The 24,779-nt window shown below is 37.8% G+C and overlaps 1 protein-coding gene across 2 annotated transcripts in view; it reads left to right on the forward strand.

The window, feature by feature from the left end:
- The window catches only part of SSH2 (slingshot protein phosphatase 2), a 258,906-nt gene that overhangs the window by 53,133 nt on the left and 180,994 nt on the right, over positions 1 to 24,779 (forward strand). The window contains exon 2 of one of the 2 annotated variants that reach the window (XM_044248234.1): positions 3,680 to 3,760. The exons of the other annotated variant lie outside the window; for it this stretch is intronic. Coding sequence (XP_044104169.1) covers positions 3,680 to 3,760 — 81 coding nt within the window. The remainder of the gene's footprint in view (positions 1 to 3,679; positions 3,761 to 24,779) is intronic. 2 annotated transcript variants of the gene reach the window in all.

Below are 24,779 nucleotides of genomic sequence, written 5' to 3' on the forward strand. Positions count from 1 at the left end.
TCATATTACTAAGAACAGCAGCAGCAGCAGTAGTAACGTCAGTAGGCAAGTTATGCTAAGTGCTTTTCCCAGATTATCTCGAATGTAATCTTTCCATTGACCCTATTAGATAGATGCCATTATTGTGCCTGTATTTATGGGTCAGGAAATTCAGCTTAGAGAGATTAAGTAATATGTTCAATATCACATGGCTGGTAGGTGGCAGAACCAGAATATGAACTTAATTTAGTTAAGATTTGGACTTAGCACTTCTAAAGCAAAAATATGACTTTGACATTATCCTCTCCAAAATTCCTACTGAAATGGCTAAAGGGACATTTAAGAAGGGAGGAAGGAGGGAAAGAAGCAAAAGAAAAGAGAATTGGTATCTGCATTACAAAGTGGGATCCTCAGGCTAGAAGAAATACTGGAAGGTTTAGTTCAGTATGAAATTCAGTTAAGGCCAAGTTGAGATGAGGGCCTACCAACTTGAGTACTACGTATATATTAAAGCCCACCTAAGGAGTGAATAAAAGAAGCATCATATATTCCTACTTTACTAAAAACATTAATTTGATCAAATACTTTTTAGCATCCATTTAGATAATCTTAGAGTTTTTCTCATTTGACATAATGTGCTAAGTTATATTAATAGAATTCCTACATATTCATTCATTCTTGGAATAAGTTCTTCATAGGTATAAGCAGGACAGTTCATGCTGCAGAACCCAGGAACAATTCAGGAACTGGAATTACCAAGTACCCCAGAAAGCAGAGAAAAGAACTTGAAATATCTTCTGTCTTCCTTTGGATTAGAATTTAATTTGGAACTAAATATGTTGTTTGCAGGTAAATACTTGTTCCATGAACCAATTATTTTTAATGCTATGAGCACATGTAAATTGATACCTTATATCTTAATGAATTAAATTGCAATTAATAAGTATGCAATAAAATCTTAAAATAAGTTTAGGAGTGCAAGTCATTACAGGACCTCCTTTTTAGAAGCTATTTTAAAAGAACTCAGGTAAACATGCTGAAATATTTACTGGAATGAAAATTTTAAAATCTTAACTAGTATAATTTGGATTAATTGCATGTACTGTGGCAGTGACAAGCCACTTTTAATATGCTCAATATTACCTATGTTATCATCTGTTGTGATATGAGAATTTAGGAGAATTGAAAGCAGTTTTTATCTCTGCCTTATTAATTCCTTCAGATATTTAATTTATTTTTTTATTATGCCTTTAGCTTTTCTGATATGACTTTTAGAACTAAGTCTTCATCTATTTTGTATACTTTTGAATACTTTTTAAATTTTGAATACTTTTAAAAAACACAAATGGAAAGTAAATGTTTTTTCCCAGGTATGTGTGTCTCAGTTGGCTAAGGGTCTGACCCTTGATTTTGGCTCAGGTCATGATCACAGGGTCATGAAACTGCACACTGGGCTCCATGCTCAGTGGGGAATCAGCTTGAGATTCTCTCCCATTCCCACACTAAAATAAATAAATCTTTTTTTTTTTTTTTAAAGATTGATTCTCCAAGCAATACTTAGCCAAAGAAGCCTATTTCCACAGAGCTGTATCCTTATTTTTGTGGCTTTTGCCACAAAATGTCAGAGTGAGCACAGGCAGACAGAGTGACAGGCAGAGGCAGATGGAGAAGCAGGCTCCCGCTGAGCAAGAAGCCCGATGTGGGACTCGATCCCAGAACGCTGGGATCATGACCTGAGCCTAAGGCAGCAGCTTAACCAACTGAGTCACCCAGGCGCCCCAAATAAATGTTTATAAAAGGACGTTCTTATTTTCTCTCCCCTCCAAAATGCAAGGGTATAAGAAATAAAGAGATTTTGCATATGCAGGATTTAAAAAGTGATTTTAAATATTTGGTTTTTCTGTTTATTTTCTAAAAGAGGAAGAGGGAGGGATAATAGAAGATGAGAGTTGGTTGTAAGAAGGAAAAACCAAAGTAGGCAAAGGATCAGGGTAGGAAAAGAGAAGGAAATAAACCAGGAGAAGGCAGTTATCAGGAATAGTAACTCTGAGCTTTACTTTCATTTATTTGCACTCTAAAACTCTTAATCTCTGCAGGTATTCAATGGGTTGAGACATAGTTTCAGCTTTGAAAAATCAAAGTAGGAGTCAACTAGGATAGCCAGAGTAGATATATATGATTAAGTTTCAGCCAGTAGTAGTGAGAAGCTTTTTTGTCATTAAGAGCTTTATTGAGATATAATTCATAAAGAAAAAACTGCACATAGTTTATATATACAGTTTGATGAGTTTGGACATATGCATGCACCTGTGAAACCATCATTATAACCATCACTAAACCTATGTTTAGTTCATTTTGAACCTCCAGAAATTTCCTTGTGCCTCTTTGCATTTTTGTTGTTGTTGTCTATTTGTTTTGTGGTAAGAACATTTAACATGAGATCTGCCCTCCTAACAAATTTTAAATACACAATAGAGTATTGTTAACAGTAGACACTGTGTGGCACAGCGGATCTCCATAACTTTTTCATCTTACAATACTGAAACTTTATATCCATTAAACAAGAATCTTCCTTAGCGGCCGCCCCTACCCCCGCCTGGACAACTACCTTTCTACTCTCTGCTACTGTGAGTTTGATTATTTTGGACACCTCAAATAAGTGGAATCATGTAGTATTCATCCTTCTGTGACTGGCTTATTTCACTTAGGACTTCCTTTTTCAGGCTGAATAATATTCCATTGTATTTATATATCACTTTTTCTTTAACCATTTATTTGTTGTTGGACATCTGGGTTGATTCCATTATCTTGGCTATTGTAAATAATGCTGCAACAAACATGAGAGGACAAACGTTTCTTCTAGATCCTGATTTCAGTTCTTTTGGATTTATACCCAGAAGTGGGATTGCTGGATAATATGATAGTGAGAAGTTTCGATGACATAAACATCTACATCTCTATGAAGGGACAGCTCAGTTTCCAGCAGCTGTTACTCAAATAACAGACATTTGGATGGGACTTAATGGGTCAGAGTTAGAGCTTTTTTTCTTCTCTTTTGTGGTGGTGTTAGTCATAAGGGAAAAATACTCTTGTGTTACCAGCTAATTGTTTCACTTCTTTGTCTCCTTTTCCTTATCGGTCTTCTAGACAGATTTTGAAAAAGAGATTGGATAGTGGAAGAAAGGTTTTAAATTGTTTTCTGGCATCTGTCAGGGGGACTTGGGCAGGGCATATCTTTTGGCTGTTCTTATAAACACTTGTTAGCAGAGGGCTAATGAGGCTAGTGGTTAGATACCCCAGTCGTGTCCTATGTTATATTCTAAAGCCTGACTCTAAACAGTCAAATCAAATATGTACCTTTGGATCTGAGGATAAATGAGCACAAACCTACCCCATTCTGAGAAATACAAAGTACACACTATAAAGGGTTAGTAGCACCGTCTTTACAGAAAAGGGACACCCCATTGCCCAAATTGGAAATCATGAAAAATGCTTCAGCTAATCAAACATTTCTCAATCAATTTTCCAGTCACCTAACCAATCAACTTGTTGGCTGTATTCTCTCCAACATAGCCATCACTAATCGGAATCGCAACTTCTCACCTCCGAGCTAACATGACTCAGTGATTTTGCTGGCTTTTCCCTCATGCTCATGGCCCCCGTTCATTTGGATCTCTGAAATGATGTTGTTTTATTACAGAGTTCTTATTTGGAAGACAGTGAATCAGCAGTGTTACTTTGCTGTGAATGTGAAGAATCAGATATCTTTAGTGGTTCCAATGTACGTAGGTATATGTTTTAATACAGCCTTTGGTATTTCAAGTGAGCTTTTTGGGTAAATTTGGCTCTTAAATGCAACTGAGATAGTGCCTATTATTTCATCTATTTGGCATCACTCAGCCACATACATAGTCTGTGAAAGCAAATATAAGTGACTTGGAACGAACGTCTTTATGAATAATATGACATATATGTATGCATAATAATCTCCACTCAAGAGGTATCTATGAAATAGAGAAATGTTGTGTCCTGGAACTTTAGAGTGCATTCTCCCTCAATAAAAAATGATTGTTTTGTGGGTTTTTACATTTTTAATTGTCAGTAGTTTCCCTTTCCTCATAGCAACTGCTTGGTATTGGTGCTGCCACTGGACTTTGATTTCCCATGTACATAGACCTAACACATCCTGGCAGTTGATATTTTAAGCTAAATAATGTTATAATTACTGGGTCATTTCAAATGTGGAGCTATCTAACTACTATGTTATAACTATGTTATAAATTTGTTTATCTTACCTGATCCCCAACATAATTTCTTAACTATTGCAAATTGCCTGTGCAGTCAAGCTGAAGTCAGAGAAGGACTTAAACTGACTTTTTTTTTTAAAGATTTTATTTATTTATTTATTTATTTATTTGAGAGAGGCAGAGAGAGAGAGCACGAGGGGGGCAAACAGAGGGAGAGAGAGAAGCAGGCTTTCCTCTGAGCAGGTAGCTGAATGTGGGGTTCCCAGGACCCTGGGATCATGACCTGAGCTGAAGGCAGACGCTTAACAAACTGAGCCACCCAGATGCCCTTAAATTGAGTTTTAAAAATTTTAAATATCTTTTCCAACAGGGTAACTGTGTTTGCTCTAGCCATGGCTGAAACTAGGTTCTGCAAACCTTGATGATAAAATCTGGATTCTATTTCGGGATGTTTACTGTACATAATAGGCACTCTTAAATATTGTTAAAGTTTCACCAGTTGAAACTCTGTCTCTGTAAGTAAGCTGTGCCTCTTAAGTATATCACTATAGTACTGCCAACTCGTAAACTGTCTTCTTTACTTCACCTTCATTGCACAAAGAAGGTGATCACTGTTTCAGGACCTCATTCAACTATTACATTGACTTGCCTGGTTGCACTTCATTCAGCATTGACCATGAGTATGGAATGGCAGGAAGTTCATTATTGTGACTCACTCACTAATAGCTGGAGCCATGCTCCTTCCATAGTGCTTGAAAACATTAACTGAGGAATTCACATGAACACTCATTTATTATCAACATTTTGCAGGTGATAGACTGAAGGTGAAAGGGTTATATTCTTCCCGATATTGTGTGATAAGCAGGAACAGCACTGACGTCAGGTCTCCGCTGCCACCCATCAGTGATCTCATTATCAGCAGACAGCATCATCATTGATGAAATACATACAAAGCCTCTTTATATAGTTTCCTCAAGATTTATTATTTTGTTCAGTGTGCATTGGCATCTTCTGAATTAGACTGGCTTATTTTTTGACTGATTTTGTCCTAAAGAGGCCAGTGCATGACAATCTATATAAAGAATATTTTTATGAAGTTGTATACACAGGGAGAAAAGATGACTCTAGTTTTAATGGTTTCTGAGAAACAATTAGTAGGGCATATGCATTTGCAGATTATTCTGGATTGCCTTATTTTATTGCCAGAGCTTTTATTCATTTAAGTCAGGTATGTTGTCTTTTCTTCTTCATAAGACAAAAATGGTTACATGTACTGGCTGGCTTTTAAAAAGTATTGGATTCTCCTCCTGTTTTGTTGCTTGAGGAGTACTTCCTATATGTTTTTTCCCGTTAGCTCCCCCATCCCCACCCTCACCTTAAAAGAGTTTGAAGAGCTCCTTCCCAGCGTGAAGGCTTAAACTTGAAAACAAAATTGTTTGGAGAGTAAACTAATAGAAATCCCAGTTTGAATTTTCTTCAAAGGAAGTGGTATGATAACTGTTTGAGGACGGAAATGTATCCAAAGGAATGGATCTTGATAACTATTTGATAATAGAAGTTCACGATTGTAAAAAAGAGTAGGACACAAAGTCAGTCACTGAAGAATTTTCTCTTCAATCTGAGGATAGAAAAATTATGAACTTTGGTTGGCTATATTTATTAATTCACTCACTCATTCATTCATTCATTTGTTATCCAAGCATTGATTGACTGTCATGTACCAATTGCTGGTCCCAGGGCTATGGAAATTAGGTATAAAGTATAGAATCTACCCTAACAGCAAACTTTCAGCTATAGGATGAATAAAGTCTAAAGATATAACATTAAACATGGTGGCTATAGTTGATAACATTGCATTTTATAATTGATATTGCTAAAAAAAAGAACTTAAATGTTCTCATCCACAAAGAAGATAAATATGAGAAGTAATGAGTATATTAAGTAACCAGATGGAGGGAATGTTTTTATAATGTATATGTATGTCAAATCACCATGATGTACACTTAACAATTTCATTTGTCAGTTATACCTCAATAAAGCTGAGTTTTCTGGTAATTTACCCTTAGGAGAATTGTATACTCTATGCTTAAACAAGTTCATTTTATGAATATTCATGGAAGGCCATGAAAAGGAGAGGAGAAAATAATTTATCTGCCGTACTTGGGGAGAAGAAAAGAAATATGTGGATGAGTGGAAGGAAACTTGGCTAGAGGCAAAGAAGGGGTAGCTCTCTCTGGAAGAGAGCTAACTCCCTTAGATCTCCTGGGGCTTTCTTGGAAGAGAGGGGAGGAGTGTAGAAAGGCTTCTGCCTCTTCTCTGGTCTTCTTCATCTTCCATGGAAACCAGATAAAGGATAGAAGCAGTTTCTTGTTCCCTTTGCTGTGCACAGGGTTGTTGGATGCCTCCATAATGAGAAAAGGGACTGGTCTGCCCCAGAGTAGGATTACTGGCAAAGGTCACAGAGGAAGAAGATACTGGCCCTAGCTGCAGGAGTTTCACTTTGGCTTCAGATAGGAAAGAATGTAGGCAGTGACTAAAGCAGGTTGGGGTACTGGTGGCTGCAGTAGCCACTGGCAATCCTGAGCATCCTCTCCACTACCCATTCCCATACCTGTTGCTGTCCTGCCATAAAGGAGAAAAAGCTCTGTGTGAACTGGAATTCCAGTTATCATGTTTGTGGGGGGTCAACTAGAAACAAGTGGATTCGTTACTATTGCAGGGTTCTATCTTCCCCAGCCTAGAGGTCAGGAAATTCTTGTTACATTAGTTTATTTCCTGTAAATTAGGCAATTTCTTTCTCTCCTTTCCCTGCTTATCTGACCCCACTCCCACCCTACCAAACAGAAGGGACACATGTAGGTAGTCATACTATTTTTGTGGTCTGTTTCATTCCTTTGCTTGGATATTAAATCCTTGCAAGGAATGCATTTTTCTTCCATGCAATCAAAATATTTTGTTTGATTAGCCCAGTGAAAGGAAGGAGTGTTACCCTTTTGTTATTAAAGAAAGAAAAAAAGAAAAGCCTACCCTTGAATCAAATATGGAGAAAGAAGACAGAAAGGAAAACCTAAAATGTAAGAATTATTTGGTTTAGCATACTTTACATTTTTAATTTTTTTACTAATTTCATTTAGCCAGAATATAGTACCTCATCAGTTTTTGATGTAGGGTTCAGTGATTCATTAGTTGCGTGTAACACCCAGTGCTCTTTACATTTTTTTAAAGATTTTTAAAATTTATTTCACAGATCAAAAGTAGGCAGAGCAGCGGGGGCGGGGGGAGGCGGGGGGGGGCGGGGGGAGCAGGCTTCCCGCCCAGCAGAGAGCCAGATGCGGGGCTCAATCCCAGGACCCCGAGACCATGACCTGAGCCAGAGGCAGAGGCTTTAACCCACCAAGCCACGCAGGCACCCCCTTTACATTTTTTTTTTTAAAGATTTATTTATTTATTTATTTGACAGAGAGAGAGAGATCACAAGTAGGCAGAGAGGCAGGCAGAGAGAGGAGGAAGCAGGTTCCCCGCTGAGCAGAGAGCCCGATGCGGGACTCGATCCCAGGACCCCGAGATCATGACCTGAGCCGAAGGCAGCAGCTTAACCCACTGAGCCACCCAGGCGCCCCCCCCTTTACATTTTTAACTAGATTCTTTTCTAGGGCAGGACAGGTATCTCAGAACATAGCAGTATCCTTCTAGATGGTAACTTCTGTGGAAGTTTTCAGGTGTAGTCATTTTGTGGAGTGGGAGAATGGCTTTGGAGAGAGAATGTTTAACCTCACTTAGTTTAAGATAAAGGATTTAAGAATTGTAAAAAGTTATTAGTGTTAAGATAAGCAAGCCCTAATTCAAGGCCTGCTTTTGAGTAGCCAGCCTATCTGTAGGTTCAAAATAGAAGGGACTTTAATCTTTAGAATTCTTCTGAAGCAGCTTGTTTTTCTTGTATATTTTAAGTCTTGGAATGTGGTATATGGGATGATCAAAACAATGATTTATTAGCTTAGAAAGTAAAACTGTATTTTTTTTTTAATTTTTTTATTTATTTGACAGAGATCACAAGTATGCGGAGAGGCAAGCAGAGAGAGAGGAGGAAACAGGCTCCGTGGCTGAGCAGAGAGCCCAATGCGGGGCTCGATCCCAGGACCCTGGGATCATTACCAGAGCCAAAGGCAGAGGCTTTAACCCACTGAGCCACCCAGGTGCCCCGTAAAACTATATTTAAAAGGGAAAACTGCTATTGTCGTTAAATCTACTTCTGTAAGACTCTGTAAGATTGCGAACAGACATACTGAACTGGGTGTTGTGGATCAACCTACCGATACAGTGATAACCAGAGTAGCAAGCAAGAAGGTGGTGATGGTATGGAGGCTGACAGTATGCGCATCTGGTCATTTCTGATTATTTGTATTTACCTTCTTTCATTCAGCTCTTAGCACTGTCATTTCTGATTATTTGTATTTACCTTCTTTCATTCAGCTCTTAGCACTGTATTTTTTTCCTTTTTTCAGGCTCATTTGCAGAGATATCATTTCACTGGGCAACATACACAAATAAAAAGGGAAAAAATGAAAACTTGTTGCTAAGAAGATGTGAGTTTTATTATGCGTTCCAAATGACCAGTTAGCCAGCAGGAAACAGCTGTTCCACCAGAGCTGAGGATTTATTTGAATTCTTCTGCATCCCCTCTGCTGCATAGCAGAGCAATTTCTGATTAGGGCACCTGGTCAGAGAGTGGGATAAAAGTGTTGCCGGTAGCAAAAACATTGTTATTTTTCCCTTGGAAGGAGTCTGATTTAAATGAATAAATTGTGTTTGGTTTGGTTTGGGGGTTTTGGGGGGGGTTGTTTTTTTGCAAGTAAAACTGCAGGTAAAATTTAAAACAGATTAGATATAGATATATAGATTATAGATATTTCAGAGCTGACCAAAAGAAGGTAAACACTGCATTGGAGTATAAGATATTTCTATTTTTCATGAACTAAGTTTATAATGGATGAGTGTCTACAAAATATGAAATTACAAAGGACAATGTAGCAAGTGATCATGAAACAGCTTACAAGTATAGAATATAAAACTATAATGAAATATTTTCCAAAGGTGACCCACCTACAAAACAATTACATTAAAATGATGTACACATTTAAACAGATATCCACTACCACCTCACATGAATAGCTTAATTAATCATTAAAAAAAGAAAAAACTCACTGCTTTCTCTGGAAAAGGAGAGTCCCACCATAAGCAGAAGAAATTCGAACAAGACTTCGCAAAAGATTATCATAGGTATGAGTAAATGAATGACTTGGAATGACCTTTATAATTGTGGTCACCATTACTGAAGAAATGACACAGAGATCTACCTCCTGTGATGTCAAACTTATTTTTCTTCATTCCAGAGTAAGATTTAATCAGAAAGCATAGCTTAACTGTTTTATCTTAGAATAACAACTGAAAAACAATTTTCAACTTTTCTTTTAAAAAATCTTACCCTTGGGGCGCCTGGGTGGCTCAGTGGGTTAAAGCCTCTGCCTTCGGCTCAGGTCATGATCCCAGGGAGCTGGGATCGAGCCCCACATCGGGCTCTCTGCTCTGCAGGGAGCCTGCTTCCTCCTCTCTCTCTCTCTCTCTCTGCCTGCCTCTCTGCCTACTTGTGATCTCTGTCTGTCAAATAAATAAATAAAATCTTTAAAAAAAAAAATCTTACCCTCGGGGGCGCCTGGGTGGCTCAGTGGGTTAATACCTCTGCCTTCTGCTCGGGTCATGATCCCAGGGTCCTGGGATGGAGCCCGGAATTGGGCTCTGCTCAGCAGGGAGCCTGCTTCCTCTCTGCCTGCCTCTCTGCCTACTTGTGATCTCTGTCTATCAAATAAATAAATAAAATCTTTAAAAATAAAAAATAAAAAAATCTTACCCTCTTGAGCGACTTATGTGAGGAAAAATGAGATTTGTAGTAATCTTGGGTATACAAAGGCTATTTTACAAATTACCCTTATCATTTAACCCACAAGTTCTCATGGTGTCTGCACATTAGAATCACCTGGTGATCTTTTAAAATAATTTAATGAGAGTCTCACCCAGTCCAGTTAAACCAGGATCTCTGTGAGTGGGACCCAGGTATAGTAATTTTTTAAGTGGTCTCAGGATTATTCTAATATGAGTGAGGGATTAAGAACGACTGTTTTAACTAGCTATGCTAATTTTTACACCACCTGAAGCAGAGCTCCAGTTTGCAATGTCTGTAACATGTTTCCTTGAAGAATGGACAAAATAAGACATCGACCAGAATCCTAAGAGTTGACTTTGCATTTGATAACTCAGTTACAATGCATTTAACTTTTTTTATTCAGTGAAATTCCTTGGCTAGGCTTATGTTAAAAGAGGAGCGAGATACTGAAATTTGGTGATCCAAATCCTCAGTGAACGTGTATCAATTAAGGACCAGGTTTTCCATGAAGTTATGAAGACTTATTCTTCCTGTGTCAGTAACGCTGGGAGCTAGCATAAACACAAAATATTAAAGATCACTTTTAGACTTTGTATATTGTGTTTTTTTAAATAAAACATACATATAGAGAAGTACATTTATCTTGCACTTTTATGTATATCTTAAAGAATTTTCACATACATCAAAAAACTGTGTAACCCATACCTAGATCAAGAAACAATATTACCACTCCCCTCCACCAATTCCCCCTTCTGCCAACACCTCCCTTTCTCCCTTTTAATCACTATTCACCTTCCCAGCCATCATCACCCTCAACCCACAAGGTAACTACTATCATGAATTCTTGACCATATAATTTTGATGTGAGCATGCGCCTGTGCTCTTTAGATGACCCTCTTTGGCCCCCAGAATCAGGGCTCAGCATCATGTAATAAAGAGCTCAGGCACAAGGTTCAGACAACCTGGGTCAGAGTCCCAGCTCCACTATTCCCTGGCTTTGTGACTTCACTTCTCTAAGTCTCACTTCCCAATCTGTAAAATGGGGATAATCACAATACCTGTCTCAGAGAGTTGTTAGAATTAAATGAGATGACTTATGTAAGGTACTTAGAGGGCCTGGCATATTTTCTGTGCTACATAGAGAACAGGGGCAGATGTAGGATTTCCTGGTGTCACCAGCTCTTCCATAGAGCCAGGACAGTGCCACTGTTGTCCATGGGCACAATTTAAGTTTATTGTCCAACTCTGTAGGGGAGGAGAAGGAAAAAATGGACATCTTATCCTTTATTTGCCTTGTGGCATGAGTAACTTGTGGCCACTTCTAAAATACACTCTTTAGGGGTGCCTGGGTGGCACGCGTGGTTAATTAAGTCTGTGACTCTTGGTTTCAGTTCAGGGCATGATCACAGGATCGTGAGATCAAACCCAGCGTTGGGCTCCATGCTCAGCATGGATTCTAATTAAGACTCTCTGCCTCTCCCCACTGCACATGCTCACATGCGCGCACACGCTCTCTCTCTGATAAATATTTTAAAAATAAATAAAATTTATTATTTAAATTTGTAAAATGGTCAATGAAGGGCCAGAAATGTTTTCTTATACATTCTTGTATTCTCCACAGTGCCTAGCATAGGGATTTGCAAGTTGCAGATATTTAATGCCTTGGGTAGTGGAATCTAAAAATGATGCTTCAGGCACACCATGCTTTCCCCTGTGCTAGATTTATATTGGTTCAACTTCTGGTCCTTCTTTTGACCAGAGACATATTTTGGAGATACCTGGCACAAGGATACAGAATGTAGCAGTGAAACGATCGCAAGCATACACCAAGAGGTTGTCCTGATTTATAAAATGAACCAATAAAAGCTCCGACGAACTGAGTTATCCGGCTTTCATAATCTGAGGCAGGATCTGTTCAGGTGTACTTGTCCCTTATTTTGGTTTAGGAAAGCAAGAAAATAAGAAGATGGCATGACTTACAGTTTTTTTTAATTAATAAAATTATACAGACTACAAACTCTTTTTCTTTTTTAAAGATTTTGTTTATTTATTTGATTGAGAGAGAGGACAAGTAGGCAGAGGAGCAGGCAGAGAGAGAGGGAGAAGCAGACTTCCCACTGAGCAGGGAGCCTGATGCGGGGCTCGATCCCAGGACCCTGGGATCATGACCCCAGCCGAAGGCAGATGCTTAATGACTGAGCTACCCAGGCACCCACAGACTTCTTTTAGATTGTAGTTTGGAAATAACTTACCCTTTGAAAGGTGAGCAAGGCAATCTATTTAGCACTTATTATTTGCCAGACATTGTAGGTGATTTTCATACAAGTTAGTGTTGGATCCAAGTCTTTGAGGTTAAATACTTTTTTTTTTAAATTAGATTACTTCTCTTTATTTTTTTTTCCAATTTATTTATTTTCAGAAAAACAGTATTCATTATTTTTTCACCACACCCAGTGCTCCATGCAAGCCGTGCCCTCTATAATACTTTTAGTATTTCCCATTTAAAGCTGAAGAAACAGAGGCTTGCCAGAGGTATATGACCATGCTGGTAGTGACAGCTGAGTCTGCCTGACACTCTGAGCTTTTTTATCCTTATGCTGTATTGCCTTTGTCCTTGAATGGAATTATTGTTATTCTGGTACTAGGAGATTGGGGGCAAATGGAATAGTGGTTCTCAGCTTTGTTTTTGCAGCCGAATAATCTGTGGAGCTTTTTGAACATAGACTCAAATCTCACCTTAGCAACTTTCTCATTCAGTGGGTCTTGGACATCTTTATTCTTTACAGAGGTCCATAGGTGGTACTTCATGCAGCCAATGTTGAGAATCATGGTTCTTAGAAATTCTCTAGGGAGGAATTATAAGATTACAGATCTGGGGGCATCTGAAGACTGAATTTAGGGTATTATAAAGACACACTGTTGACAGAAGTTTAGGGAAAGAGGAGGTAGCTTAGTAACAATCAAGTTATGTTTCAACAGGTTAGATAGTACGTATACCAGCAATTGGATATATCACTGGAGTATTTTATAGCCAGATTAATTCTTCATTCTTTCTATGAATTTCTGGAGTGCTGCCACTGTTGTACTCAAGCACAGTCCTTCTCAACCCTAATTTGCTTTCCCAAATATCTTCTTACTCGGTGTTTGGGGTGAAGTCCTAGTGAATTTGCAATTTCAGACTATTAGGCAAGAACTGCTAACCCTGGAGAGAGCAGTGGGTGGCCCTGATTAAGACAAATGTCATGGGAGAGTTGTAAATTTAACAAACTCTTAATCTTAATGGATCCTATCTTCTGAATTCCTCCTAATGCCTTTTGTTTGTTTTGTGTAATTTTATAGCATACTTTGGCAGTAGAGAAGGGTTAGTAACTTTTCCTTTCACTTTACAGTTAGGAAAATTGAGCTACAAAGGCCATGCTGAGAACTATAAAATAATGGCTAACATTTGTTGAACCCTAACCATGTTCCTGATTCTGTAGGAAATGTTTCTACATGTATTATCTCATATTACATTTCTGATGTGAATAATGTTTTAGGGATAATGAAACTGAGCTCATTTATTCTAGTTATTTGAGTCTACTCTTTGGCAGGTACCATGCTAGACAATGAGTATCCGGTGGTGAACAAGTCAAACCCCATCCTTAATGGAACTTACAGGGAGAACATACTTAATAAAAAATAAGTATTCAATTGTAAAATGTGACAGTGCAATGAAAAATACAAATGGGGAAATAATAATAATAATAATAACAAGGCAGAATAGCCATTTAGATAAAGGATGGTCAAGAAGGGCCTCTCTAGGGGCGCCTGGGTATCTCAGTGGGTTAAAGCCTCTGCCTTCAGCTTGGGTCATGATCCCAGGGTCCTGGGATCAAGCCCCGCATCGGGCTCTCTGCTCAGCAGGGAGCCTGCTTCCTCCTCTCTCTCTGACTGCCTCTCTACTTGCTTGTAATCTCTATCAAATAAATAAAATATTTTTTTAAAAAAAAGAAGGGCCTCTCTAAGGGTGATATTTTAGTTCAGAATAGTTCAGGGATTTGCTTAGTGTCACACATCTATTAAGTAGTGAAGTTCAAGTCTGATTTCCAAGGCTCTGATCACCAAGCTATACTGCCTGTCAGATACGTGCTTGGAATCTACCCCAGGCTTGTGACTCTCCTGTTTGGTTTGACAAGCATTCCTATCATGGCACTGTACCAAATTTCCAGGAGCATCATAAAATTTATGATTATGAAATTATAATAATTCTTTCCTCCTAAAATGCCCTAGAAGGCAGCAGGGAGAAGGGGTAGTAAAAATATTGCAAGCAGTATATGAATTTCAGCAAATGAGAGAGAGACATAGCCCCAAAGATCTGGAAATCTCTGCTATAACTGTACTAGGTACATTTGCATAAGAAGTGCTCTCTTGGCATGCATGGGCTGGAACTGGAATTTCCACTTTGGATCAACATCTTATTTCCTGGCCTTATGTGAACTTAAAGAACTTGAAGGGCTGATCCAGGAGCCAGGCAGAAGACATCTAAAGAAAGAAGCTGACTGAGAAATGTTACATGGTGGCTAGAACCTCAAGATACTTGGGAAAAATGTTGGAAGGAAGGGACACTGTGCTCTTGGGAAGGGAAGGAATGAAGTAAACAGTGAAATACAGCCTTGAATTTAAATGCTGCTGTCTTCTTTTCACTCTACTGCGATGCTTAATTTGCCAAGTTACTTTCTCAGAATTTTACAGCAGAGTCCTCTTAATTCCCCCTTTGCTCCAGAAGAATTTGTCCACTTACTCTTTTTCCTCCCAGGAAATAACCGATTCTTAAGCTTGTCAGATTCTGTAGAAGTGTGATGCAAATTCTTAAACCCTGGATTATGAGCCTAAGTGTAGATTTGAATAGTGCTAGTATAAATTTATGTTTGGAAAAGATCTGTGCATGATATTCATGTATACATCTTAACTTGCTGATTATATTGGTGAAGATTATAAATCCTGGCCATCTAACAGTTCAGTCAAAAGTTATAGTAATGTCCAAACTCTTTGACATAGAAATCTAATTCTTGAAAACTTCTTCTAAAGAAATTATTTTAAAAGAATAGTACTAAAATTTTAGTGAATATATTTGATAATAGGAGAAAAGGAATGGTTAAGTAAACTATGGTAATATTAACTCTGAAGCCTTTAGACACAAAACCAGAGACCATAAAAGAAAGCATTAATAAATTGAAATACATAAAGCCAAAAATTTTACTTTAAAAGATCCTATAAACAAAGTCATAAGACAACACATTGGAAAAAGCTTTTCAACACATGTGATAAAGAGCTAATTTCTATAATACATAATGTGCTCTACAGTGTTTTTTAAAGATCAGAAACCTAACAGAACAATGTGCAAAAGAAATTAATAGACTTTCACAGAAAGATATACAAGTGGCTCTTCACCATGTGCAAAAACATTCCGTAGTCCTCTTAACCAATACCATTATTTACCCATCAGATTGGCAAAGATAAAAAAAATGTGATCTTGTGTTGTACTGGCAGGGACAGAGGGGAAGCAGCAATGCTATATATTGTTGGTGGACTGTAAATTAGAATGACTTCCTTGGGGGATGTTTTGGAAATATCTTTCAAAATTCTGTATGTCCATAGCATTTGCTCAAGAATTTTCATTAGGAATTTATCCTCCAGAAATTTTCCTATATATGTGAAATTTAATATATTCAAGGATATTCATTACAAAATCATTTGTAATAGTGAAAAATTCAGAATATCCTAGATGTCCCATCAGGGTGTTTCCATATGAATTACTGTGGAATTATCTCCTGTTGTTAAAATACCAAGCACATGACTCTTGATTTCTGCTCAGGTCATGATCTCAGGGTCCTGGGATCAAGCCCTGAGTGAGGCTTCACGCTCAGTGGGGAGTCTCCTTAAGGATTTGCTCTCTCTCCCTCCCCCTATACCCCTCCCCATCTCTGTCTCTCTTTCAAATAAATAAATCTTAAAAAAAAAAAAACAAAACCATGATGCAAATCAGTATGTGTGTATCATTTGTATGAAAAAAAGAATTAGAGGGAAAAGAATATATTTAGATCTTTAAATATGCCTTGATTGTATCTGGTAATATATATAAAAATTAGAAAGAGCAATTGTCTTTAGGGAGAAGCACTTGTTGGCTCAGGGAACAGATGTGAGATGGAGACTTATTTAATGTTTATCATATTGCCCTTTTTTGAATTGTGTACCATATGCATGTGTTACCTCCTTTAAAAAAAATACTAAAATAAGGCGCCTGGGTGGCTCAATTGGCTAAGGGACTGCCTTCAGGTCAAGTCATGATCCTGGAGTCCCAGGATTGAGTCCCTCACTGGGCTCCCTGCCCAGCAGAGAGTCTGCTTCACCCTCTTACCCTTCCCCCTCTCATCCTTTCTCTATCTCATATAAATAAATAAAATTTTTAAAAGATTAAAAAAATTAAAAATACGAAATAATTAGAAAGAGGGGTAGAACAGAATTTCATAGTCACCATTCATTCATTCCACAATTATCTTAAAAGAAAGAAGAGGGGCGTGCCTAGGTGGCTCATTCATTAAGTGTTTGCCTTCAGCTCAGCTCATGATCCCAGGTTTCTGGGATCAAGCCCCACATCAGGCTCCCTGCTCCTCAGGTAGCCTGCTTCTCCTTCTCCTACTCCCTCTGCTTGTGTTCCCTGTCTCACTGTATTTCTCTCTGTCAAGTAAATAAATAAAATCTTTAAAAAAAAATAAAGAAGACAGTCACTTTCCTTAAATTGCCCACAGCTTAGGAAAGGAGACATACCTAAATAAGATTATTGGGGTGCCTGGGTGACTCCATGGGTTAAAGCCTCTGTCTTCGGCTCAGGTCATGATTCCAGGGTCCTAGGAGCGAGCCCTTCATCGGGCTCTCTGCTCAGCAGGGAGCCTGCTTCCTCCTCTCTCTCTGCCTACTTGTGATCTCTGTCTGTCAAATAAATAAATAAATAATCTTGAATTAAAAAATAAAAAATTTAAATAAGATTATTAAAATGTAGTGTAAGTGGAATAATGGAGATGGGTGTTCTAGGTACAATGTGGCCCAAGGAGAGAGTAATTCTTTCCTTTGCTTGATATGACAAGTTTAAAAATGAACAAAAATGAACAAAATTCAAAATTTTACTCAGTCGATGAATCATGTGACTTGATCTCAGGGTTATAAGTTCAAAGCCCATGTTGAGGGTAGAGATTACTTAAAACAATCTTTTAAAATAAAAATTAACAAAATTTACATGTATACTCTGTAACTGTGCAAAAGCTGTATAAATAAATACCAAAAAGAGGAATTAAAACACACAGAAAAAGCCTTAATTATAAGGAGTTTCATTCAAATGGTTAGGATATGGAGGGCTTTTGGAATATCACAGTTGTCTTATCCATATTTTAAAGACAGTGGGTTTTTTTAAATTTACTTCAGATTTTTAAAAGTCAAGTAATCCAGTACCTAGCTAAGCTAGGGTCTCTAGAGTCTTTTACTTGTAGTCTTAAAGATGAGAGGATAGGAAATACTCTATTTGCCCTAAATTAATATGTGGGATAAAAAGACTCTTTATCATATGCACCTTTTACCTTTCTGCTCCATTTAAGTCTGAATCTCTCCAGGCTAATGTGAGGAGCCTTGGAACTGATTAGTGTACAGTTGATATCAGTGAAAGTGCTCAGTGATCTTCATGGGGGGTGGGGGTGTCTTTTCAACTTTTGGTACATAACTTTTTTTTGTTTCCCCTTCTCAAAGATCTTCTTTAACACTAACAGACCTCCACCAGGGCCATTTTTAGATATCTTAAAAGTGAACTACAGAGCAGTCAGGACTATATTAAGCAATTCTGGAACTCAGAATTTATGGCCCTTCCTGTTATGAGCTACATATAATAAGGAAATACCAATTAAAAGCCACATAATCAAATATGATGTTGCTGTGTCATAATAATATAAATTCTACCATGTGAGTTAGGTCCAGGTCTTATGATCAGCTCCATCTCTCATTAAGTATATTTTAAAGCACTACTGCTTCATTTTCTTCTTCATTCATTTCCTTCTTCATTTCCACTGGTCTGGTTCTGTGGCTCTGCCTTGAACTATTTAAACTGGCTTAACCTGGAACAGTGCTAGGCACAATACCAAAGTGGAGCAGAACTGGCCTTGGTACTTCCTTCGCTAACTATAGTCACACTTCTTTGCCTGACCCCTGTACCTTAAGGGCATGACCTTAGTTTCCATTTCTTGTGTATATGGTTACCTTTCTCTCATTATTCTTTCAGCCAATAAATATGTACAGACTACTTCCTATATGCTAGACAGTGTGCTGGTTGTGGGGCTATAGTGATGCTTAAGACAAACATGGTTCTTCCCTTTGAAACTTACATTCTAGTAGAAAAAGTGGCATTAAACAGCTAATTAGGCACTGAATTTTTAAATTATAATTGTGATGGATTCTGAAAAGAGGAAAATACACCATACTGTGAGACTCTAGCAGGCTGGGACCTGACCTCCTTAAGGGTTAGTGGTTCAAAAGAGGGCTTCCTCGGGGAACTAGTGTTTTGAGTTGTGCTCTAAAAGATGAGTCAAAGTCAGAGAGTTGGGTGGGGAAGGAAGTACTTAACAGATGAGGAAACCTATGGCATATTCGAGGAACCAAAAGAAGGCCCGCAAAGTTGGAACACAGAAGATAAGGGAGGAAATAATACAAGATGATGCTAGTGAAGTCAGCAAAGGCCAGCTGGTAAAGACTCTTGTTAGCTAAGTTAAGCATCTTGGTATTTATTCCCTGGACAGTAGGAAGCCATTGGAAAGTTCAGCTGGGGAGTGAACCAGTTAACATTTTAAAAAGATCTGCCTGGCTGTACTCTTGAGAATGTATAGAAAAACAAAGTCCCAGCTGTCTATGGCTTTTTGTTTTTCTGTGATTTGATTTGATTAACTCGTCTGTTGGGGGATGGAACTCTTAATAAGAAGAAAGTTGATAAAAAGTCAGTTTGGTGTAGTGGTGAAGAGTGTCTGACCCTGGATAAGTTGTTTTCCATCTCTAAGTCTCAATTTTCTTATCCGAAGAATGGAGATAATAAATAGTATACCTGCCTTGTGGGGTTATTGTAAAGATTAAATGAGATAATGTCTGCTAACACTAAGATTAAGGCCTGGCATATTGTAAACCTGTAATAAATGTTAGCCACTGTTATAATTTAGCAGTCTCGCAAAAAAGTTCATCTGTTCCTCTGAGAACCACCCACTCTTGGTGGTCCATGAAGTAGCTTTCCATCCAAAAGTCACATGTGGACTTGCCTATTCATCACCATTGGACTGTAGGAATCTGGCCTAGTCAACTAGTAAGGAAACATCACGCTTATGGTTTACTTTTACAAATGTCATTTGAAGATGATGGAAACGGAGGCTGAGGAATGGTTGTTTGCTTTAATCCTAGCTATGGTTTTGCTTTGAAGCTGGCTTTTCCACAAATACCAGTGATAGGGTCTGACACAGGAAACTCAACAGAATGTAGTTAGTTGCTTGGAAACATCTGTATTTCTTTGTTTCCCACAATGCTAGGTAACCAGTATGTGTAATTAGACTGCTGAGCAAAGCTTCAGGTTGATCAAGGTTAATTGTTGACAGTATGTGAGATTGTTAATAATGTCTCCCCCAAAACTGCTTTTCCAAAATAGATTGTTCCAGCACCACAAAAGAATTAAATGCCATTGATTTCTTTATTCAGTGAGGTGTAATTTTGGCCTGGAAACTGGGATCTTCCAATTTAATATTTTCTAAAAAGTTAGTACACAGAAAATGTGTTTTCTCTTTCACTTTGAAGTTTGCCATTCTCACGGCCTGACTTTTGCTATATTGGCCTGTTCTCTAAAATTATACATTTCTGCCTATGATCCATTTTGTGAAACTAGGGAGAGTGGCTAAAGCATGTCATTTTTCCTAAGAATCCTGGGGAGTTTGGGGTAGATGGGAATCTATTCTAAAAGTTTACAGTGAATCCAGACCCTGCCCAGAAAGTCTTTGTTTTATGTCTAAATTTGCCTAAATTTGTAATATGTGTAAATAGCTTGAGAACATGGTAGGGCAAGATTTTTGAAGGGAGTTTTGTTGCCAAGTGCTACAAAAGAAAAAATTGAACATTTCTTATGCAGTCAGTGAGAGTTCACTGCAATCAAGTTTACTTACTGAATTTGTCAAAGACTTCCTGTGGCAAGATGGTTCACAGATGGTGAATAATTCCATTTTAAAAATGAAAGTGAGCTTTGTTTCTCATTCCTTCTCTTGTCCAACGTGGTGGCTCTACCTGCATAGCTTTTTTTTTTTTTTTTTTCCTTCCTGTTCCTCTGTTGAGTCATAAAGACAGACCCAAAAGCACCATCTATATCGTTCTGGCAGTGAAGAGGGTGTTGAGTGAGAAGGGACTGGCCAAAAACAGGGCTTTACCAGCTATTGCAGGAAGATAACCAGAGGTTTTACCATATGTAACTACCTTCTTTAAAATTATTAAACAATGCATTATATAGCATTACTGCTAAAACCTAAAACAGTGTGGGCTTATGTTGATCTAGAAAAATGTTCATATACAGATGCTGTAACAATGTTGATTTTTTAAAATTTTCTCTTTCATTCTGTTTTGTTTTGTTTTCCTTGTCCTTGTTTTGAGTTTGTCTGGCTCAACTTCAAGAAGCTACATTGAGGAATGTACCAAGTTGCAAATGTGTATTACCTGGAACTTCCTGGAAGCTGAGCATTTGATTTCTGTAGAAATTTGTTTACCCAGCTTTTAGAAGAATAACAATGAGAAAACTAAGTTTATTTTATTTCTATTGACTATTACTTAAAATAAGAAAAGGAACTTAATCCTCACACTTCTTATCAACCACTTAGTATATGCCACATATTGTTCTGGATACTCTAGATCTATCTGTGAACCAAACCAAAAAGCACTGCCCTATAAAGCTTTTTTTTTTTTTTTTCCAATTTATTTATTTTCAGAAAAACATTATTCATTATTTTTTCACCACACCCAGTGCTCCATGCAAGCCGTGCCCTCTATAATACCCACCACCTGGTACCCCTACCTCCCACCCCCCCGCCACCTATAAAGCTTATAGTCTAATTCCTGACCATTTCCCCTTCTGCCTCTGCCAAGAGAAATGCAGAGCTCAAATCCTAGTACGACTAGGTTATCTGTCACCTTGGGAAGTCAGTTCCCTTCTTTTACCCTTTAACTTGTAAACGTAGTAATCATGTCATGTTATTCATTTGGGTATCTCAAAAATCATCCATTGCATTCGTTAAATAAGAGGAAATTTTCTTGTTAATTGCTTGGATTTACATACACTAAAAGAAGCCTTATGCAAAATAACCTAAAGAAATTTTGTCCCAGGATTTACCAGTATGTGTTTCCTGGTATGTTTTTTGCAATGGATATGGCTTAATATCAGCAATAATTTATAGTATGAAAGCCAAGACCACATGAGTTTATGTTTATAGAATTCAATCTCACGTATGTATTCACGGTTTAGGGGAATGATGAAAGAAATGAAATAACAGAGTTCTCTCACGAGATAGCTGCTGCTTATTTGGTATGGTCTGCTTTTCTTTTGTCTGTTCTACTCTGTATGATTCCATGGTGCTAACAACCCCCTTGGCCCTGCTTTTCTACCACTAGGACAGCCATATGTCCCTAGACCCATGTCAGGCTGGTCAAGGTACCCACTTTGCCTAGATTCCATGGTGGATTCAGAGTAGCATGTGAACCAAGCAGGGCCAATCAAGGTCATGTTAAGAGATAGGTACAAATGCTTGCGACAAAAGGATTAAGTTCTTTTTTCTGGACTTTCTGATTAAGAGGATGATAATATGCTTGGTGTGGTTGGTGGTCATCTTAACTACCACGTGGAGACAGTCTGCCTAAGGTTAAGAAGGAAACAGAGTCCAAAAAGAGAGAGGGGAAGATAAAGACCTAATGACACCATTGCATTTCTGAATCTCCCACTCTCCTTAGATTTACCAGTTATGTGTACCCCTACCTAACTACTACATTTTTCTTATCTACAATCTACAGATTGCTTGTAACCAAAAGCATCTTGTATAATACAGTATCCTTACCTATTATGATAGTCATTTGTGTTTGCTAATATTTCTGGTTCTCCTTATTCTAGATAATGGTGGGATTATACTTCCCTTGGGAAGTTGGGAATGCTCACATAACTACTTTGGCAAATGAAATTTGTGACTTTTGCCACTTCTAAGTGGAAGGCTTTAAGTCTTAAAAGCTGATGCATGATTCTTTATATTCCATTCTCCCTGCCATAGTGACCAGTCATGTCCTTGGTGAGTGAAGATAACATGGAGTAAAATCTCCACTAATCTAAGATGGACATGTAGTATAAATGAGAAACTATTACTATTTTAAGCCACTAAGACTTTGATGCTATGTGTTATTACAGCCCATTTGATTTGATATTTGTATGAAATACATTTTTCTATGTTAAAATTTTCTAAATATTTCAGGTGAAGAAATATTTTAGTACAACATCTAAAAACACTAATGTCCACAGAATGAGGTTATTAAAATATTTAGTATACATAGTTATTCTAGTTCGTTATTAACATTACAGGTTAGAAGTAAACAGCAGTGTTTCCTAGTTTACCATACAGGAGTTAAATCTGCTTTTAAGGCTGTGACCTCTGACCAAATTATAGTTGCCTTGTTTCATATTATATGGCAGGACAAAGTCTATAATGACAGATGTTTAAAACTCAGACACTATGTAAGCACTCTGGCCTTGCCCATGACAACTTCTCTTATGTGACCTCAACAGTAGGGTATATCCCTTAACCAGGCCTTGCTCTCTGAAAATAGAGAAACCAGACAAGTAGGAGGAAATGGTTTAAGGACAGATTGAACAAAAGCTTGATTTGCAGCCTTGTAGGATCAGTATGAAACCCTTCAAATTAACAGAGGCCTTGGTAATAACCATCAGGGAAGCTACAGTAGTTGCAAAATGTATAATGAGCGATGAGCTCTGTAAACATGAACATTTTGAGTCATGCCTTTTTGAGGCAATGCCTTTTGTTCATGCTACATAAAACATGCTGGTGGTGGGTATTAAGGAGGGCACATATTGCATGGAGCAATGGGTGTGGTGCATAAACAATGAATCTTGGAACACTAAAAAAAAAAAAAAAAAAAGCCCCAGTCCTAGACTTTAAAGGCAGTTGTATAAAATTTTTTCACCAAAATATTGGGGAATATTTGGCTATTAAGAAAAAAATTATAGGGACGCCTGGGTGGCTCAGTTGGTTAAGCAGCTGCCTTCAGCTCAGGTCATGATCCCAGCGTCCTGGGATCGAGTCCCACATCGGGCTCCTTGCTCAGCGGGGAGCCTGCTTCTCTCTCTGCCTCTGCCTGCCATTCTGTCTGCCTGTGCTCGCGTGCTCTCTCTCTCTCTGACAAATAAATTAATAAAATCTTTTTTAAAAAAAAGAAAAAGAAAAAAATTATATACACACACACGCACACATATTAATTTATTTATTATAAACTTCAGTATTTGTGTTGGACTCTCCATCTTGTGTGAAGAATAAAATATTCTCACAGGCAGAGCACATTGAGTTATTTTTCTACCTGTAAAATGGAAATACATTTTTTTTCCCTTTCGGGGTATCTTGGTGGCTCAATGGTTAAGCGGCAAACACTTGATTTCTGCTCAGGTCATGATCCTAGAGTTGTGAGATCAAGCCCTGTGTCGGGCTCCCCGCTAGGCATGGTGCCTGCTTAAGACTGTCTCTTTCCCTCTTCCCCTGCTCTTCCCCCTCCAAAATAATAATAATAATAATAATAATAATAGGGTTTTTTTCCTTTTCTTACCTCTCCTTGATTGTGCACATGGGGAAATGTGGTAAATAATGGTATGTGGTAAATAATGTATTTGAGGTAGCAGCATCTTTGAATTCAGAGGACAAGATGCATTGAATGAAAGGGCATTGGTGATTCTGGTTCTATCTGTGATCTTTCCATTTACTTAGCTACAAATTTGATCCAGGTTATTATTTAGCTCTTGTTTCCAGTTTCTTATCACCATGAATTCCAAAGTTTATTAGGTATAACACATTTAGGTATTCTTGGGTTTTTATTGCCTTGGTCTGCTAATTATTTGCTTTATGTCCTTATTGCTATGTAATAGACCAGAATGTTATCCTTCCATGGTTTTTTCATTTTTGTGAAGTCCATTTTATTCATTTTCCCTTTCCTTACCTAGAAGCTTTTTTTTTTCATAATTTGCTTTCATATTTTATTCAGTAAATATTTAGAGTATGTATTAGGTCCTTTACTCTTAATTAATAAGGATAAGTTGTGAATATATATAATTATAATTGAAGAAAGAAGATAAATGCAAGAAGAAAGAATAGGACTTTAGGAAAGGAGAGCTAATACCCAACCAAAGGAGATCAGAGACGTTAGGATTTTGTATGATTTTTCTTCCTAAAAAGCAGGAACATAGTACTTGATGTAAGAAGGTCAAAGAAACATATGTTTTTGACTAAAGCATATTCCTAGGATAAATTGAAGTGGTTTGA

This window comes from Neovison vison, chromosome 5 (assembly GCF_020171115.1).
Source record: "Neovison vison isolate M4711 chromosome 5, ASM_NN_V1, whole genome shotgun sequence".
Classification (NCBI taxonomy): Eukaryota; Metazoa; Chordata; class Mammalia; order Carnivora; family Mustelidae; genus Neogale; species Neogale vison.